The sequence below is a fragment of the Olea europaea genome, chromosome 13 (genome assembly GCF_002742605.1).
Source record: "Olea europaea var. sylvestris chromosome 13, O_europaea_v1, whole genome shotgun sequence".
NCBI lineage: Eukaryota > Viridiplantae > Streptophyta > Magnoliopsida > Lamiales > Oleaceae > Olea > Olea europaea.
In genome coordinates, this window is record NC_036249.1 from 21,532,929 (window position 1) to 21,552,808 (window position 19,880).

Below are 19,880 nucleotides of genomic sequence, written 5' to 3' on the forward strand. Positions count from 1 at the left end.
AAAAAAAAAAAAAAAAAAAAAATGGGGGAAAAACCCTACTATATTAATAGATCAAATCACAAATCGCTATGTACAATGTTATGTGGGGCGCCTACCGCAATGAATGACCTATGAATGGCATTACACTTTTAATAATTTTGTTTGTTTTTAAAAACGGTAACTTAGTGGTGTCAAAATGAGCCATGCAGCCCTTGTATTGAACCGATTTACGGCTTGGCCAGCCATAATGAATGGCCATGCCAGGTTTGATTGTCGGTCGATGACCCATCTAGCCTAATTCATTAAAAAATTGAAACAAAATAAAATTAGATGAGTTGTCGTGGTTGTAAATACTACCTTTTGTTTTACATTTTCTACACAATGTCTAGCCAACTTCGAATGCATTAAAAACTCTAATGATGCATTTATTATTATTATTAAACTCTACTTATAAGTTTTTTGTTTTAATATTCAATAAATAATTTAATAATATGAATTTTATTTAACTTTTAATTGTGATTCAATTTAAGTCACATTAAATTTCCCAAAGAGGAAAAATAACATGATGGCTGGATTTGTCAAAATTGTAGTGGGTTGTGGGTAGGTGCAGTCTTAGATTTGAATGGCGATTGGGCTAGGCGTAAAGACCGTATTTTTAGATGGACCAGTTCAAGCACAAAATGGACTTGAATCTGGTTCGTATATAGATAGGTTGATCAAGTCGACCCATTCATCTTGACACCTCAAACATAACTCAATATCAATAACCATATGTCCAAGATTTATAATAAGAAAACTTATAAATACTAGATTATTTTTTCTTTCCCTATCTTAATTTTTGTACCGTAGGGCATCCAACAAGTTATCAAGAAAAACGGATTTTACGAAAAATCTTAATTTGATCCATTCAGAACCATCAATAAAGCTAAGTGAAATAAAAGGCTTAGCTTCTTCATCAGTAAGTTTTCTTGACCATGAAACTCTTCCTGCAAATCTGGCCTCTGGTCATAAAACACAGTCCGGGAAATGCCACCAAAATCAAGACATATTAACAACATTAAATATAGCGAAGTGACAACATTAAGGCCAAAATTAGTTAGTTATAAGTATAATGGTGGATTACAGGTAGATTAGTTACATGAGACAAAATCAATGGACATTCATAAATGGTTTAGAGTCATTCACACTAATACAAGATTCTGTGAGTATATATATATATATATATATGATTGTCCCTTTATACAAAGGGTATATATAGGGGTGAAAGAGGAGGAGTTAGTGCTTTTAGTCATTAAGAAAAAGATAAAGAGTTATAGGTACAAACACTCATCTACATGTGGAGGGTGAAGAATGGAAAGGGGACTGCACCGTCCCATGCCCAAAATGAAAATTAAGTAGCAGTGAGTTGGTCGTCAATCTTTAAAAATGAGCAAGATTAAGTTGAACTTTTCATTACAGTTTGAGAATTAATAATCCCTACGGCAAAAAGGGTCAAAATCTTGTGTTAAATAGTCATATGCAAGGTCAGATATCCTTTGCACGTCCAACTTTATGAAGTTTACTATTGTTTCCAGACTTTGGCTAGTTTAAGAACGTGCCAAACTTATCAAAAATTAAGACACTTTTTATCATAGAAATGATCTTTTATCCATAGTAGGTAGGATAAAACATGTCCAGTCACGTCAGCAGATAAGCCTATAATTTTTTACTATTCAATGTTTAATGGTCAAAAATTGTAGATTTGATCGCTTACTTATTTTGAGAGTTAAGAAAGACGAGTACCTAGTCGGGTAAATAAACATATTTCCCAATAAGTAATTTCATCAATAATCTTTGGGATATTGAATGTGTGAACTAAGATGAGATCACATGATAACATTTGTAAATGTGTGGGTGGGGACCTCCTCGAGCAATTCAAGGCAAGGTTGGTGTTGTAATTGGAGCAACCCCATGGGTTGACAACTACAATGTACCGATATTCTCTAATGACATGACAGCAGTTTGTAAAATTGCAAAGAGAGTGAGTAGTAGGTGGGGTGGACTCCATTCAGTACAATCTATGGCAATTGCTCATGGTGAAGCTATAATTGAGGTAGCCTGCAATTTGCTAGAACCAAGTAGAGTTGGTGGCAGTCAAGTTCAAGTTCAAATTGAGCAGCTTGCCAAGGAAGAGGGTCTCCAAGTTGGGAGGGGATACTATACTGATTTTTCCAAAGAAAAAATAGTTGAAACTTACTGAGTCATAATTTTTACTAATAAAGCTACATGCAAATATTTGTTGAGTAACATTTTTTTTTTCCAATTTATATTTTACCTCTAAGACGTGAATGTTTCAATAATTTTGTTTGTTTTTTGAAGGGTAACTTAGTGATGTCAAAATGAGCCATGCAGCCCATATATTGAACCGATTTACGGCTTGGCCTGCCATAATAAAATTTATTAAAAAATTGAAATAAAATAATATTATAAGAGTCATCGTGGGATGGCAATCGAGCTCGCCGGCTCAGGCCGCCCGTGACTCGGCTCAGGGCTCGGTAGACCTCTACCGAGCCTAGGCTCGGGCCGAGCCCCATTTTGGGGACACGGGCTTTGCTCGAGCCGGCCTGTGAGCTCGTGAGCTTTTAAAAAAAAAAATTAAAAAAATTTGAGGCTGCCTTCAAGGCTGTTAAGAAAAAAAAAAAAAAAGCGAGCCGGGGGCCCAAAAAAAGCTCTGGCCGAGCCTTTTTTTTGCTCGACCCGGCTCAGCCCGCAAAAAAGCTTGGTCATTTTAACTGGGCCAAACCCGAGCCGAAACTTTAGGCTCGTGAGCTGACTCGGCCCGGCTCGTTTACATCCCTATCGTGCTATAAATACTATCTAGGGATGGCAATCGGGCTCGTCGGCTCGGACCGCCCGTGACTCAGCTCGGGGCTCGGTAGACCTCTACCTAGCCTAGGCTCGGGCCAAGCCCCATTTTGGGGACAAGGGCTTTGCTCGAGCCGGCCTGTGAGCTCGTGAGCTTTTAAAAAAAAAAAAATTTTTAAAAATTTGAGGCTGCCTTCAAGGCAGTTAAGGAAAAAAATAATAATAAATAGAGCGAGCCTACCCAGCTCGGCCCAGAAAAAGCTCGGGCCTAGCCTTTTTTTTGCTCAACCCGACTCAGCCCGCAAAAAAGCTCGGCCATTTTAACTGGGCCAAATTCGAGCCGAAACTTTAGGCTCGCGAGCCGACTCGGCTTGACTCGTTTACATCCCTATCGTGCTATAAATACTATCTTTTGTTCTACATTTTCTACACAATGTCTCGCCAACTTAGAATATACTAAAAACCATAATGATGCATCTCTTATTATTAGTAAACTCTACTTATAAGTTTTTTGTTTTAATATTCAACAGATAATTAAATAATATAAATTTTATTTAATTTTTAATTGTGATTCAATTTTAAGTCACATTAAATTTCCCAAGGAGGAAAAATAACATGATGGCTGGATTTGTCCAAATTTTAGTAGGTTTGTGGGGATGTCCAGTTTTAGATTTGGATGCCGATTGAGCTAGGTGTCACGATCGTATTTTTAGAAGGCCCAATTCAAGCCCAAAATGGACTTGAATCTGATTCGTATGTAGATAGGTTGATCAGGTCGATCCATTCATCTTGACACGTCTAACATAACTCGATATCAATAACCATATGTCCAAGATTTATAATAAGAAAACTTATAAATAGTAGATTATTTTTTCTTTCCCTATCTTTATTTTTGTACCGTAGGGCATCCAACAACTTACCAGGAAATATGGGTTTTACAAATATCATAATTCGATCCATTCAGAACCATCAATAAAGCTAAGTGAAATAAAAGGCTTAGCTTCTTCATCAGTAAGCTCTCTTGACCATGAAACTCTTCCTGCAAATCTGGCCCCTGGTCCACTGCATTTGTATTGTCCATAAAACACAGTCCTGAAAAATGCCACCAAAATCAAGACAGATTAATTAACAGCACTTGTGGGTATAATGGTGCATTACAGGTAGATTAGTTACATGAGACAAAAACAATGGACATTCATAAATGGGTTTATAGTCATTCACACTAATATAAGATTCTGTGAGTGGATACATATATGATTGTCCCTTTATATAAATGGTATACATAATGGTGAAAGAGGAGTTAGTGCTTTTAGTCATTAAGAAAAAGATAGAATTATAGGTACATACACTCGTCTACATGTGGAGGGCGAAGAGTGGAAAGGCGATGGCGCCGTCCCATGCCCGGTAAGTTGGTCGTCAATCTTTAAAAATGAGCAAGTTGATATTGAACTTTTCATTAGAGTTTGAGAATTAATGATCCTTATGGCAAAAACTGTCGAAATTTTTTGTTAAGTAGTCATATGTAAGGTCAGATGTCTTTTTACACGTCCAACTTTATGAAGTTTATTTCCCAAATTTGGCTGGTTTGAGCACGTGCCAACTTAACATAACTTAATATGCTTTTTATATTGATTGTGCAACTATAATAAAAGGTTGAAAACTAACTTCGCTCAATTTGTAAAGGTTGGTGGGCAGTAAGGAGTTCAAAAAATAAGTTGAGGACCGATGCTTCAATTTCCAATAAAGAAATTATGCACTTTCCAAGTCAATACATGTTCTTTTAAACTGTACATGTTTGGATCTAAGCATTCAATATATATGGACTTTCGTGACAAAGAGTTCAGAACTGTTGTAAAATTTTGACGTCTTACTATAATTCTGAAGTGTCAAATTTTTGGTGAACTGGAAAAAAATATTTTTATGTTTAAATGAAAAATGACCTCTAGGTTGATATTGTTTGTAAGGAATGTGTTACTTATTTTGACAATTAAGAAAGATGAGTACCTTGTCGGATAAACAAACATATTTCTAATAAGTAATTTCCTCAGCAAATACTGTGCCCTTGTTGATAGATATTAAAGTCTAAATTTTTATCAAAGTCAAATTCGACAATTAATTTTAATCACATATTTAATGCGATCCACAATTGATCCGAAATCTGATTCAACCATATTAACCACCTATTTCTTGAACTTCTATTAAAATCTGATTTTAATCTCCACATATATCTATATTTACAACAAAAACGTAAATATTGTTTTCTTTGGGATCTTGAATGTGTGAACTATGATGAGATCACATGCTAACATTTGTAAATGTGTGGGTGGGTTGGGTTTGTAGGTAGGTAGGTGAAAGTTAGAAAAAGAAAGAACTTACATTTCTCTAGAGGGATCACCCCAGTTATACCAGCCCTTTGGAATTATAATGTTGTCCATATATGTATATGCAAATACCACTCTTGAAAAAGGACCCCATGCCCTTCCAAGGTATAAAGCCCCTGAACCCGTGACCTTACATTTCACAAATGAGAACCCAGTGTCATCCAATATACTGCTTCTCCCTTGTGCTGTCAACGCCCCTATTACTGGTGCTATTGCATGCAACTGACAATTCTGCATAACAAAAAAGACTCGATAAGACTAAAAAGTCATAGGTTTTTTTATTTTTATTTTTATTTTTTTTTAAGTTTAGATGTCGAGTATCATGTAATTCAGCTTATTAATGATGAGATGATAGAACATTACACACACACACTAGCAGATCTAGGATGAGAGGTGAGCATAGACGGTGCCCAATATAAGGGGAAAAAAATTCGGGCTGATCCAGGATGGGGTGGTTGTCGGTGCTCGCCGGGTGCTGGATCCCCTGATGACATTACACAAACCAAATTTCTTGAACAACCTTCTATAGTTTGTCTATTAGTCCTCTACATACTTGTGTCACATGTGATTTGTCTTGATGGTTTTAAACCCCTAATGTTCAGAAATAGACAGTGAAAACGATTGGTAGGCAAGGTCATTTTATGCTCCTCGGATTCAACACGTGTCCATCAGAGTTCGAAACTCGATTTTCGCGTCTATAGAGGTACCGAAAACAAGCAAATTTAACAATCTATTTTTATCTCACACTTCTAACTAAAAAAATCTTGTAATTATTGAAGCCAAAGCATATTAATTACTTTTTTGTTTTCAAAAAAAAGTTGAAAATTTACCTCAAAATAGGAGAGGGCATTTCCAAAGATGAAGTCCACAGAGCCCTCAATATAGCAATCTTTGTAATAATGCCTACCCAAATGATCATAAAGAGTGTCCTGTGCACCCAAGAACTTACAACCCATAAATGCTGCTGTATCTGCTGATATTCTAAATGCCACTGCTTGCTTTCCAATAGCTCCTGGTGCTGGCACTGGCGTTGTGTTCTGAACGTATTAGACATTTGATAAAAGAATAAAAACAAATGAGCTCGGGTTGTAATAAGGGGCTGTTTAGGGAGAGATACTTGGGTAGGTTGGTCGTACCATCATATGTGGTGCAACTATCCAATGAGGAGCCGCTACCTCGTCGGATGGCCTAGCTTCACCGAATGAGGTGAGGCCGCCTCGGGACCTACCACCTCGTCGGATGACCCCGAGGCGGCCTCACCTCATTGGGTGAAGTTGGGTCATCCGACGAGGTGACGGCAGTTCATTGGACAGTCACACCAAGAAGGACGGTGTCACCATCCTATCCAAGTGTTTCTCCTGTTTAGGACTAAATTTGAAAAGAAAAACGTATCTTCGACTAATCGTTTTAGTTTTTAAATGAGATGGTTTGTCTGACCTTAAATGTAATATTCTTGGCTACGAAGTAGGGAGAATTGACAGCAAAAGTTGCAGAGCCATATGTACCAAGAGCGTGCCCATTTGGCCCTGGTGTTTGAGCTGTATCACCCCATTGAACAATTGTTTTGTCTGCTCCTGCACCTTGTATTGTTATAAATGATTTAAATGGTGGTATATTTACCTTCTCCCTGAAAATATTGCATTTTGAACATAAATTTTCTTCCAAAATACAAGAATTAGACATTAAAAAAAAAGCATAATAATGACAAAGAAAGTGAAAAAAACAAACAAATAGTGACTATGTCACGATGTTCTTGACACAGCTTGATATGGGCTATTGTCATCACTTTGCCAAAAAACCGTAACTCACAACACTAATAGAATCCGTTGTATATCACTCAGAATCTAATTGGGAATCCACCCCCAAACTCACTTTGTTCGGTCTCACCCCCCTTTCAAGAATACTCATGCATTATCCAATCACTCCAAAAGATAGCTCTAGTATCGACTTGAACTTGAGACCTTCAGCTCTAATACCAGTTAATGTAGGATATTGATACTACTTTACCTAAAAGCTATATAGCTCATGGTACTGATACAACCATATAACCTAGAACCAAACCCGGGAATCAACCCCAAAGCCACTCCCTTTGGATCCACTCTGTTTCAAGCATTCTTCTGCATTACATAGCTCATGTAGGAGAAAACACACACACACACACACTCACTTGTAAACTCCTGCGTGAACCTTGATCAATACTCTCACAGGATTGACCATAGGGAGAGAATCAATGGCAGCCTGAATTGATGTAAAATCTCCAAATGCTGGATTTTTATCAACAGTAATTTTGTGAGAAGGGAAGATTTTATTTTTGGCAATCTTGAAAAGGGAATGCTTTAAGCTACCAACAAAAGTAACCCATTTCATGAATTGTTGTTCTGAGTACTGAACTTGTGTCATATTCACTGATAACTGCTTCCCAGAATTTCTCTTGGGTTTCATACCTTTAGTGTGGCACAATACAGTGCTAGCATTCAGAAGAAGAAAAAGAATGAAAATGGGTTTAAAAGAGGACATATTTGAAAGAGAAATGAGAATAATGGGACTGAAAATAAAAGAAAATTTCTTCTGGAGCTGGCAAGTGCATTAGAAAGTGGTGAATTCATGGCTTATATATGAATGAGTTTGATTAAATTCTGTTTTTGGAGAATCATGACGTGGAAGTTAGAAGTCACGGGTGCTTCCACTGACAGAGTGGTATTGGGAGTGGGGTGGGGTAGGGTGGGGGGTGGGATGTCACAGGCAAAGACCACAAAAGAGTTTCCACGGAATGCACTTTTTGGCTTATAAAAACGTTGCTACTAAGACTTTTCTACTTTTTTTTGCTGTTGTTTGTGTCCGTGATTGTCCTCTGTGGTTTTGTGCAAAGGTTCAAATATTCCCATGCCAAACTTCAATTTGTCATTTGAATTAGAAAAATGGATATTGGAGTGGAGTTACTAGTCGGAATGACACGTAAAAGTGGCTCGAATGTCGGGGAGTCTATAAAGCTAGGTCGTGTCAAGGCCTTAGGCGTGCCAGGGCCATGTTGTGCCAGCCTAGGTAAGGCCTCTATGTATAGGAAAAAGGTTCGTGTCAATAAAATATGTTCATGACATAGTAACTAATGAACTGGACTTTATCAAATGCTATGAAGTGTAATAACAAGGATAGAGACGAGGCACAATCAAAGGAATCTAGAAAATCACAATATAGAAAAATATAATTAGATGAAGCGTATATTGTTCGTCACATAAATGTGGCTGGTGCAAGATTGTAGTTACAGAGAATCTATATTGATCCATTCTTGATTTTGACAGTAAATCAAGAGGTTCATCGTCACATATACTGATTATCATGATAAATAACTTGATTCAAGTGCATGTATATAATTAACTACGTCAAATCAACTTTATTAACACCAATAAGAGCATACTTGCTATTTGAGAAAAAAAAAAAAAGGAATTATTCCAAATAACAATCTGATCATGTTGAAAAAATAATTATTTAGAATCCATTCAAAATACCAAATTTTCCAATTTCACCTCCAAATTGCCATTAAACGTAAAGGTTAGTTTTTTTTTTTCTTTTTCTTTTTATTTATTGGTGGTGAGATTATGACATTGATCCAACATAACAAATTCTCGCCTTTGAAATAAACGACATACACTAAAAACGAGGCAATATGAGGTCCCAGATTTTAAAGCTATTCTTTTCCAAAGCGCAAAATCAAATCCCAATCAGTATACAAATATTCTTAATCTTATTTTCTCTTGAAATGGTATTACCTTACAAGAATATGACGAAAGAGTATTAATCCATGATTGATCAGAATGGAGTGACAAAGGCTTTTCATGTAAATAATTCCAAATCATATTGCAAACTACTTGGAATTCCAAGTGCTAAATATATGGTTCATAAAGAGTGGAACACATGCATACTGAAATTAAATAAGCTGATGTCGGTTGAACGATGTAAGGGAACCAAAGTGCACCTGATGGAGTGGAGAGAGGGCTACACCCCCACAGTACGATGCAGGTGTAGCATGTCAACTAGCCAAGCCGAGCCGGCTCGCGAGCTAAAATTTGAGGTTTGGTGTCAAGGACCGCAATTTTACTTAGCCCCTTGACACAATCGCAGTCGCAGTTTGCCCAACTTCGATTGTACATTGTAAATATTTGTTCAAGTTTGAATTGTAGTTTCCTTTCCATTGTAATAGTTATTTCAGTTGTAAAATAGTTCTGATATTTATAAACGTTTAGTATGATTCCTCGTTATTTAAACGTCTATTCATATCACTTAGGTTTTTCTTCCGAGTGCTATTATAAGTGTTATTAGTCATTCAAAAATCTTTCAAGCTCACTGGTGTCCGCTCCCTGTGCCAACAATTGTAATTTTTAGTTTTCATCAATTGTAATTTTCAACTTTCATCAATCAATGATCAATTTACTTTCAATGCATTTAAATTCTCTGTTGTAAGCTTTCTACAAAATTGTAATCAAATATTTTTTGTCCTGACATGATCAAGAAAAGACGAAAGTTACTCTAACGAAGCAGACTATTGCCACACGATATCTCTTTCTGTGTCAAGAAGAAAGGCACATGCATTTAATCCATGATATTTTCTCTTAATCACGTTTTCTCTTGAAATAGTATTACCTTACAAGAATATGACGAAAGAGTATTAATCCTTGATTGATCAGAATGGAGTGACAAAGGATTTTCATGTAAATAATTCCAAATCATATTGCAAACTACTTGGAATTCCAAGTGCTAAATATATGGCTCATAAATAATGGAACACATGCATACTGAAATAATGGAACACATGCATACTGAAATAAAATAAGGCGATGTCGCTTGAACGACGTAAGGGAACCGAAGGGCACCTAACGGAGCAGAGCGAGGGCTACACCCCCGTAGTACGATGCTAGGGTAGCATGTCAACTTGCTGAGCTAGGCCGACTCGAGAGCTAAAACTCAAGGCTTGGTCTCGGCTCGAGTCAAATGGTATGAGCTTTTTTGCCAGTCGGAACTGAGCCGAGTTTTTGAAAGCCCAAGAATGATTAACCAAGAGGGGGTGAATTGGTTTTTAAAACTCTTTCAAAAATTAATTCTAAATTTAAACCAATATGATAGTAAATGAGACAATTAAACAGCTATGTACAAATACGAAAGCTAGTAAAGACTAAAAAAGTAAATTCAAATAATAAGCATAATATAAATTTAAAAAAAAAATATTTTTCAACAAATATCTCTCATTAAATGAATGATAGTAATAAGTTAAGTACTAAGATAAATAAGAAACTTTGATGAATATGATGATTGTATAAGTTTGATTCAATCAATCAAAGTTTTTAATATGAAAAGGTAGAAAGAATTATATAATATAAGTGCAAGACCTTATTTAAAAATAATCTTTTAAGATTGTTATAAATAAGTTAAGAACAAAGAGAGATGAAAAACTTTGATGAGAGAAATTGATTTAAGAAATTTGATTCAACAATCAAAGTTTTTAATATAAAGAAGTAGAAAGAATAATACAATGTAAGCGCAAAAACATTCTTCAAATATATATCTCTCTTTTAAAAATTGATATACATAAGTTAAGAACAAAGATAAATGAAAAACATTGATGAGAGAAATTAATTCAAAAAATTTGATTCAACAATCAAAATTTTTGCTATGAAGAAATAAATGAAATGAAAATTAAAATGTAAGCTCAAAGAAGATTTTTCACAAATATGTTTCATAAATGAGCTCTCTTCATGGTTGTTGTGATGAATGAAAGTGAGGTGATATTTATAGCAATAAAAAAAAGTTATGTCCAACCGGACGATCCATTCGGACGTCCGCTTGTGAATTGGACGATCAAATTAGCCGTTGTGCGTTAGAAGTCAAAAAAGTTAAAGAATCTGACCATTGGCGAACCAGATGTCCGCTTGGTCAACCAGATGTCCGCTTGATCGTTGACTTTGATAGTTGATTTATTTATTTATTTATTTTATTTTTAAAGAATTGTGATCTAAATTCAAGTATGACTTTGAAAAATTCAACCTTACTTTTGATTAAAATATTTTATGCAAGTGAAAGTTATTTTCATGCACAAAATAATATTTGAGATATTGCCATTCATTACTAAATATCAAAGTGTTATATCTTTACATATGTTCTAGAAGGCCTAGTCTTTGATTTTGCTTCAAAGTTTCTTTCATGTTTGGCTCTTGAACTTCTCGTCTTGATCTTTCTTTGATGTCGTCTCTCATGATCTTGATCTCTCATGACATCTTGATCTTTCATAACATTTATTTTAAGCTCTCGTCTCGAATGATTTGACTTGAATACTTAACTTCCATTTTTATCTTCATTTCGAGACCAATATCTTCGAACTTTCTTTCATATTTGGTTCTTGAACTTCTCGTCATGATCTTTCTTTAATGTCATCTCTCATGCTCTTGATCTGTCATGCCATCTTGATATTTCTTGGCATTTATTTTTTAAGCTCTCGCCTCGATTATTTGACTTGAATGCTTAACTTTCAACTTTATCTTCATTTCAAGACCGACATATAATTCTTGATTGATTTTAAGATTGAACTATCAACACTCAAAATAAATTATTCGAAACAATATTAATCTTATTTGTTATGATAAAAACATTGAGGATAAAGTCGACCATATGTCAACGATTTTTATTCAGCCAAAAACTTAGACTAAACCCGAACTTCCGGTTAGGGCCTTATTGAGCCAGCAACTTTTTATTTTTTTACATCGTGACATCTAACATTTTTTTTTAAAAGTTAATATGTGCAATTTTTACAAATTGTGTATTAAATAAAAGTTAAAACCCTCCTCCTTTTTCCGGACTTACGATAAGCTATAGTTAATGTAGGTGGAATTAAAATTGTACACAAATAAAATATTTCGTGTACAATTTTTTTGAGACAAATAAATTTAAAAAATAGGTTTTTTTTAATTAATCAATTTAAAAATTTACAATATCTATATACTTGGATCTACTGCAACTTTTCGACCATTATACTGTCAACTTGTTTTGGAATACGTAATTTCACACATTCTCAATTCTTCAAGTATATTAAAGTCTCCAATATTCTTTTTTTTTTTTAGTTTTGATCATTCGTCTCATAAAACTTGACCATCTAAACTAACTGCAACCTCTGACGCCACTCTAGAGATCGGAAATGTTAGTAGATCATGTACAACTTTAGATACAATTGAATATTGTATTTTGTTATACCTCCACCATCATAGAAAATTAAATTCTTGTAATTTTTTTGATTGTAATACACTGTGAACATCCATGCACATATAACTAGCTAACTCAGGGGAATTTCAACATTTGTACCACCAACATCTATCGCTCTAGATATTGATGACTAGAACTAAATGAGGAAACACTTCTATTGGTATTAAAACAATTTCATAGATAATTTGAATTTTTTGAAATATTTTTTGAAAAAGAATTTTGGGAAGTAGAACTGTCTTGACTTCATTCTTAATAGTTATACATTTCACATAATATAGATTCAATATGCACATGTGATAATTTCAAATTCATGAATTTGAAATTCCCTTTATAATAACTCTTGTACCAGTTAAATAGAACAATTCTTTTCAATATTTACGAAATTTTAAGTCTATCGAGTAGACTGTCAAATTTTTTTTTTTTTGGCAAATTCCTATATTTATGAAATGTTTTTGAAATGTAGAATAAGTATTGTAAAACTAGTGAAAATGTAGGATAATAAATATCACTACATTCTTTTATGATATCGGAAAAAAGTTTTAAAAATTTCTTCACATAACATATGTTTGCCTACCATTATAATATAGTAAAATATTTTTATTATAAATTTTCACATCAATGTAACATAAGATATGTAAATTTCCATTTATGTGTTACATCAATGACAAATAATTTCTCTTATAAACTATACTCTGTACACAAATTGTTAAATGCATGTTTTTCTTACTGATGATATAGTAATAAAATTTATTGATTGTTTAATTTTATCTAAGGACAATTTTATATGTTCTAATCCATCTTTTACAATCAAATTAATAATATTGCATAATGTTGATGAAAAAATAAACTTCCAAATGTAGGATTAAGGTCATTAATAAATATATTGATAACAAATTTATTCACACTAACATTATCAAAAGTAAAACTTCAAACAATTTCTTGCATACCATATTCTTATATAATATCTTTTAAAACCATGTGTGTGTGTCTATATATATATATATATAGATTAGTTGCATTACAAGAATATTCTATACATCTAAGTACAATAATCTTTTTATGTAAAAGTCATAGGTGATCAATGTAAGTGCCGTAACATGAATATAATATAATCTTCTTCTTTTTTTATTAACACCGATCCAATAATTAGAGTTAAGCATTATGATATTATTAAAAGTTTTTAGTTTTTTAATAACAACTTATTTTCTTTTGTTAAATAATTTCACAGTAGCTGAACGAAAAATATTTCTACAATAATAAATATATCTGGGTTGGAGATAATTTTGCACATGTCGAGTAAAGTGTATTGAGCCTATTATCATAAATGGCATGTCTATTATAGCCGCGGATACAATTATTTCTTCACGAAATCTTTTCTATGAATACATAATGACAGAAAGAGTAGGATAGAATTGTCAAACACTAGTTCGATTTGTTTCGAGTCGAGACCGATTGGTTTCACTTTGTAATTCCTCAACATGTGCCTATTTAAATACGTTGTGCTTGAACCGAACTTTCAACTCAGTTCTTTGCTACAATAATTGCAACATGCTTTCCAAATATTAACTCAATTTCGAACACCAACTTGTGTTTGTTACATGTTGTCAACAATCCGTGGATTCTTTTTTTTTTGACTTTTTAGTCTCAAGTACTTCTCCTCTTCGATTACTTCCAAATCAATTAAAACATTTTGAAATGCATCGTAACTAATTGGAGTACTCGAACTACCTCTAAACTCATTAATCTCATCACTAATAAAATTTATTTATGATTATTATAACAAAAGATACTAAATATTAGAATAAAAGAAACTAAATATTAAAACAAAGAAATTGTAGATCGAAAATAAAATTTGAAACCAAAATACTGCAAGTTCAAGTCGAATGAAGTAAAATGATATGCAACTAAAAACTTATCTCATAGTTAAAGGAAAAAATATAACCGTTTCAACGAAAATTTTTAATTTAGAATCTTGTAGTATCAAATTATCACGTATCCAATATTTACTGCTGCCTTCATATTTATTATTATTATTATTATTATTATTATTATTATTATTATTATTATTATTATTTTGGGCTTGGTTCGTACGGGCTGATAATGGCCTGTTACATGGGCTTGAGTCGACGCCCCCAAATAGGGCTTGGCCTAAGCCTCGGCTTGATTCGTCCGAGCCATAAGCCGGGCTAGCTCTGGCTTTTCCCGAGCTCAGGCCACTCGAGCCGACGAGCCAGATTTATATCCCTGTGCAAGGGTATTTTTGGGTTTTCCCTAAAATCATGTACAAATATATATATAAAATAAAATTATAGCCACCTCGCTCTTGTGGACGTAGGTCCATTGCCAAACCATGGAAATATTGTATAGCTCAGCACTATTGTTGTACAAAACACAAAGACCACGCCATCCCATGACAAAATGGCAAAATCAAGGCTTCAATACCCTTGACGAAAACTCTATCAAACACTGTATACAGTAGTGAAAAAGCTCCCAACAAGAACTGTACCAAGATTTTTACCCGAGCCCAAGAGTTGCAGTCATCATTCCGCATCTTAGAGATTATCTACTATACAAATATTTTGGCAAGGGAAACTTCAGACTCCTTGCTACCTGTCAACCATTTGAAAACACCACATAGCATATTAACGAAAAGCAAATGAAATGGGTGCTTATAACAACTGCCTATGGGAGAATTACCTTTAAAGCCATGTCCTCGGAGACTGCTGATCTATACCGAATTGCTCCTTCCAATGGGCAGCTACCTCCTTTGGTGATGAAATTAGCACTACATAGACTAGATAATTGCAGGAGAACATCAGACATTAGTCCACTATCCCAACCATTGGCTCCTAGTCCATCAATTTGTGGCACTTCATCACCAGGTGAATATTCTGCAACAGAAGAGATACACTGAAATATTGCTAAAAGCCTTTCTAACGGGAAAGTTCCTGGCCCTTTCATGAGTAATTCTTGTTCTTTACTTTCCTTCTTCTCCATTGATTTTTCAGAGCTCCTGAGTAGCAAAACCAGTAGAAAATATAATCAAATTACTTTCGTACTTTTGTATGCATATTAGCCCCCGTTTGGCCCCCCATTTTGTAGAAATGGAAATGGGTGGAATAGTGTTTTTTTTTTGAAAAATGAGTGGTTGAAAAAAACAAAAAAAAAAAAGGAAAAGTCTTCGATTTAGGAGTACTATTATTTTATGAAGGATTGTGTGGTTGAAAATAGAAGAGAGAAAAATGAAATGTAATGGAATTGAAATTAACGGGGACCAAACGGGGGCTTAATATCTAGCAAACCAATTTATGTATCAATATCCATCATCCAAAATCAAAGAAGAGCAGATTACATGTCCAATTTTTTACCATAGATGAGGCTGGTTTTGCAGCAAGAATAAAACCCAACTATATCACTTTCTAATTTTATTACCTCCTTTACTTAGCTTAATCATTACCTTTTATTTTGCTTGTATCCTATATAAAGTAGTGCAAAATCATGGTAATCATCAGCTTGATTCAAATTTCATAAATATATTGTTGAGATTTTTCTTATGGATGGTTCAGTATTCAATCTTGAATCAACGAACTTCTGATTATTGAATTCCTAGGTATTCCTAGAATCGATGGGTCTTTGAACGTGCTCTTCGTTTCTAACGCACTTCTGCCTATGTCACGTTTGCTTTTAATTTTTAGGCAGATGAGATATCATACCAGTAATGTCATGGCAGCTAAAAGCAGAGCTATAAATATAAGAAAATATGCCATCTTAGGCAAAGCAAAACAGGGATAATTTTTTTGGGACAAACAAGAGAAACGTAAGTCATAGCCTCGCAGTTATTAAAATAAGATAATATATCAAGCTTCCAAATAACTTACTTTCTCTTTCTTTTCCGATTTCCAGATCCTCCAGTTGAGTCAAAGAGTGAGGCATCAAGCGTAGCTGGATTTCGTGATGCGAGAAATGCAGAAATAAGCAGATATTTAGCACAAGTAGACATATGGAAGTCCAACTCATCTAAAGATTCCCAGAATCCAGGCTTAGTAATGCCCTTCTTCCTGGTCTTGTCCTTGCTGGCAGAGGCTTTGAGTGTAGGTTGAGAAGGAACTTGAAAAGTCTCTTTCAAAAACTGTGAGATATATGGATTAATATGTTTAAATAGTTTTCTCTTCGTATCTTCATCAGGAGTGATCCCTGTGTCATCTAACGGTTCACAATATTTCTTATATAATGGTGAAATGGCATTAGTTACATCATCAACACGCCTTGTGGTATGATAGAAAGGTCTCAATACTACACTGTTTAACAGGAAACGTAATAAAAATAAAGTTAATTGTAAATCAACATTATGATAAATGTAATGACAGTTCAAGCACAAAGAAAGAAATACTAGTGTGGAACTTACTCAAGAAAGGAGGAATATAACTTGGGATTTGATTGGTCTTTCATGAATATCTTGCGTAGATCATCTTCAGTGTAATCAGGAAAATAAACAGGGAGAGACTCAGCATAACCTGTGTCTGAGTGATACGTATCAAGTGAGGTTTTACTTATGAAAATCAAACCCATCTCTGGCATTTTCAAAATATCATATAAGTTAAATAAAAAGGGCAATATATTCAAACTCTTATCCCATTCTCTAACGTGCTCTAGATTATCAATTATTAAGTAAATCATCTTCCCAGTAACTTGTGAAGGAGACTTCTTGGAGTTAGATTTCCACAGATCACCTTCGAGCCTGTCTATAAAAGTACTCAAAGCATCATGTAAAAGATTTACAAAATCAGAGGGCTTTTCACAGCGCTTGGCACTTGAATATCCATTTCTTTCATTCTTCCTATGAAGCAAAAGCTGGTTCAAGATAGATTCAAACAGTATACGGGGATTGTAGCAGGTGATGCAACTGCTATAAATAAATGGGCGCTTCAAGTGCTTGAAAATCTCAAGTACCGTGCTAGTTTTGCCTGTTGAAGCACCTCCATAGACAAATAATGGAATCATAGGAGAATTCAAAGGGCCCAAAAGCTTGATCAATTCAAGAATTTGAACGCGCCTATGGGGAAAAGAATTAATCAACTCTTCAAGACTTATAGATTCATCACTGATCACAAGGTCATTTACGGTCAAAGATTGAGTATTACTAATGATTTTTGAAACCTCGCCTACAGTTTTAGAATTTGGGGTAGTAGAAGAGGATGATCTTGTGGTTCTTCTGTTAACATGCGGGCTTTCCTCTTTACCCATTTCTCTGAAAATGCACCAAAAAAATCGAAGTTTTAGTACAATTGGAAGAAACAAAAACTTGAATCAATTACAATATTAAAGAGAAGTACAATGTAAAGAATAAGGACCAGAAAAAACTATATAAGAAAAAAAAAAAAAACCCTCACATCTTCTAACAAATGGCAATCAATCCCATTAACACATTTGACACCAAACTGTCGGTCGTCCGAATTGATCGTTATAAATATAGATAAAAAGGCATAAAAATCACTACCCACAAAACTGCAGACTATTAAAGCATGTAATTTATGTGTTAACTATATAACAGTTATTGAAGAAAATTACATAAGAAATCCATTTTCTAGCACCCATTTGTCCTGGGTATTTCACCTATTACACTTGAGGGGCAGCCTGTTTCCAAGGCAAGGAGAAAACCATAATCAACCGCATTAAAAATTCAAAAGAAGTGTTGTTGAAAAAAATAACTGTTGGTAGGGGAAGATTACAATCCAGAAACAAAATTTTTCGAAAAAGAAATCAATTATAAGGAGTTGAGTTGAGTTGAATTTAATCATTTACAACAATCACATCTGGTGCGATTTCAACATAAAAAGCCTTTTCTACCCTAATAAAAATCCGATACTACCTTCCAAGTTTGGTGATGAAGTAGTTTAGTAGAAATCACTGCGGCACAAGATAAATTGGTGCCAAAGGGGTGATGAGTATGTCTCCTTTTCGCCTCTCCTCCACACCACACTGTTCGGCTGCTCCAATTTTAAGCGGAATACCTTAGGGCTGCTAGGGTACCGGTTACGGGGCTTTCTTAAGTACGGTTTTGGGAAATCCAACTGTAAATGATTTTTAGTAATCAAAACTCAAAAGCACTTCAATTAATGGGAATTTATTATTTAATAATTGTGAAATAAGAAAAAAAAAAAATTCAATCTTGGGCCTGTTTGAGCCACATTATTTTAAAAAAAAAATACATTTTTAAAAAATGATTTGACAATATTTCAACCACTTATTTTTCAATAAGATAATATTATACGAAAATTAAAAATTTTTCCTTATTTTTTAACCATACATTTCCCATCAATACACTATTCAAGAATGCATTATTACCAAAATAATGTGGCTTAAACACCCCTTATGTTAAAATTTTTATTAATAAATAATATTTTACTTATAAATAAGTTAATTTTCTTAAAAAGTAAAATATTTACTATTTTATTTATAAATAAGTTAATTTTCTTAAAAGGTGATATTTATTTTTCGTTAAATATTTAAGTTATAACTAATCTTTTTACTTATAATTAATTATACCTAAATTTTACAGTTATAGCTAGTTTTGTATTTTTAAATAATTTTTACACATAAATAATTTTTTTCTCATCATATATATTTTATTAGTATTTTTTTTATACATTATAAGCAATTTTTTTTATACAAAAGTGAAATTTTATTAGAAATTTTTATGGTTATAAATATTTTTTTAATTATTGATTTTTATTTACAAATTAGTTTTGAACATATATGTTGGCTGAAAATAGTTATTTTATAGAGTGTAAAATTGAAAGAGAAATTGCGAAATGATCAAAACTCTCCAATTTGGCAGGTTGAGAAATATGATGAGAATTACACTATTTTGATTTTGGGGGTGATTTTTAAACCGTACCAAACCAACGTCCACAAAAAAAAAAAAAAAAAAAAAAAAAAAAAAACTAACAAACACCGAATTTCTCAAGTTTTTTGAAATGGTGCATAGCTGCTTGTGCCCCTTGCTCTCAAGCATGGTGAAAGCCTATGAATGAATAACCAAGAAAGGGGTGAATTAGTTTTTAAAAATTTTTCAAAAATTAATTCTAGATATAATCCAATATGATAGTAAATATGTCAATTAAACAAATAGGCACGAATAAGAAAGCAAATAAAGACTAAATTGATAAATTCAAATAATAAACGCAAGTATAAAAATGATAATTAAAAGGGAAAGAGGATGCAAACGATATAATTGTGGATGTTCGATTCAAAGCAATGATTTACGTCCTCCGTTACCAAACTCTCCAACAAAGTAAGGCCTTTTCACTATGTTGATTGACATATAGTGCAATCCAATCTTTTTCAACGCTTCCTATAACTTACAAACAAGGAGCACTGATCCTTTACAAAGTTAAGCTTTACGGGACCTCAACACAACTTACACTATTG

The 19,880-nt window shown here is 33.7% G+C and overlaps 3 protein-coding genes across 3 annotated transcripts; 1 reads left to right on the forward strand and 2 right to left on the reverse strand.

The window, feature by feature from the left end:
* The first annotated feature begins 1,864 nt into the window (after positions 1-1,864).
* Positions 1,865-2,218, forward strand: LOC111408547. The gene has a single exon (XM_023038293.1). The coding sequence runs from the start codon at positions 1,865-1,867 to the stop codon at positions 2,216-2,218; it is 354 nt and encodes a 117-aa protein (XP_022894061.1).
* A 1,419-nt stretch (positions 2,219-3,637) lies between these two features.
* LOC111407851 (probable pectinesterase 53) lies at positions 3,638-7,800 on the reverse strand. The gene is made up of 5 exons (XM_023037538.1): positions 7,372-7,800; positions 6,642-6,831; positions 6,035-6,241; positions 5,200-5,435; positions 3,638-3,915 (listed from the first exon to the last, which is right to left on the reverse strand). Exons 1-5 carry the CDS (start codon positions 7,719-7,721, stop codon positions 3,768-3,770), a joined length of 1,131 nt encoding a protein of 376 aa, XP_022893306.1. The 5' UTR covers positions 7,722-7,800; the 3' UTR covers positions 3,638-3,767.
* Positions 7,801-14,741: 6,941 nt separating this feature from the next.
* LOC111407853 (origin of replication complex subunit 5-like) lies at positions 14,742-18,526 on the reverse strand. The gene is made up of 5 exons (XM_023037539.1): positions 18,319-18,526; positions 16,855-17,697; positions 16,328-16,747; positions 15,147-15,462; positions 14,742-15,059 (listed from the first exon to the last, which is right to left on the reverse strand). Exons 2-5 carry the CDS (start codon positions 17,691-17,693, stop codon positions 15,009-15,011), a joined length of 1,626 nt encoding a protein of 541 aa, XP_022893307.1. The 5' UTR covers positions 17,694-17,697; positions 18,319-18,526; the 3' UTR covers positions 14,742-15,008.
* Between the last annotated feature and the right edge of the window lie 1,354 nt (positions 18,527-19,880).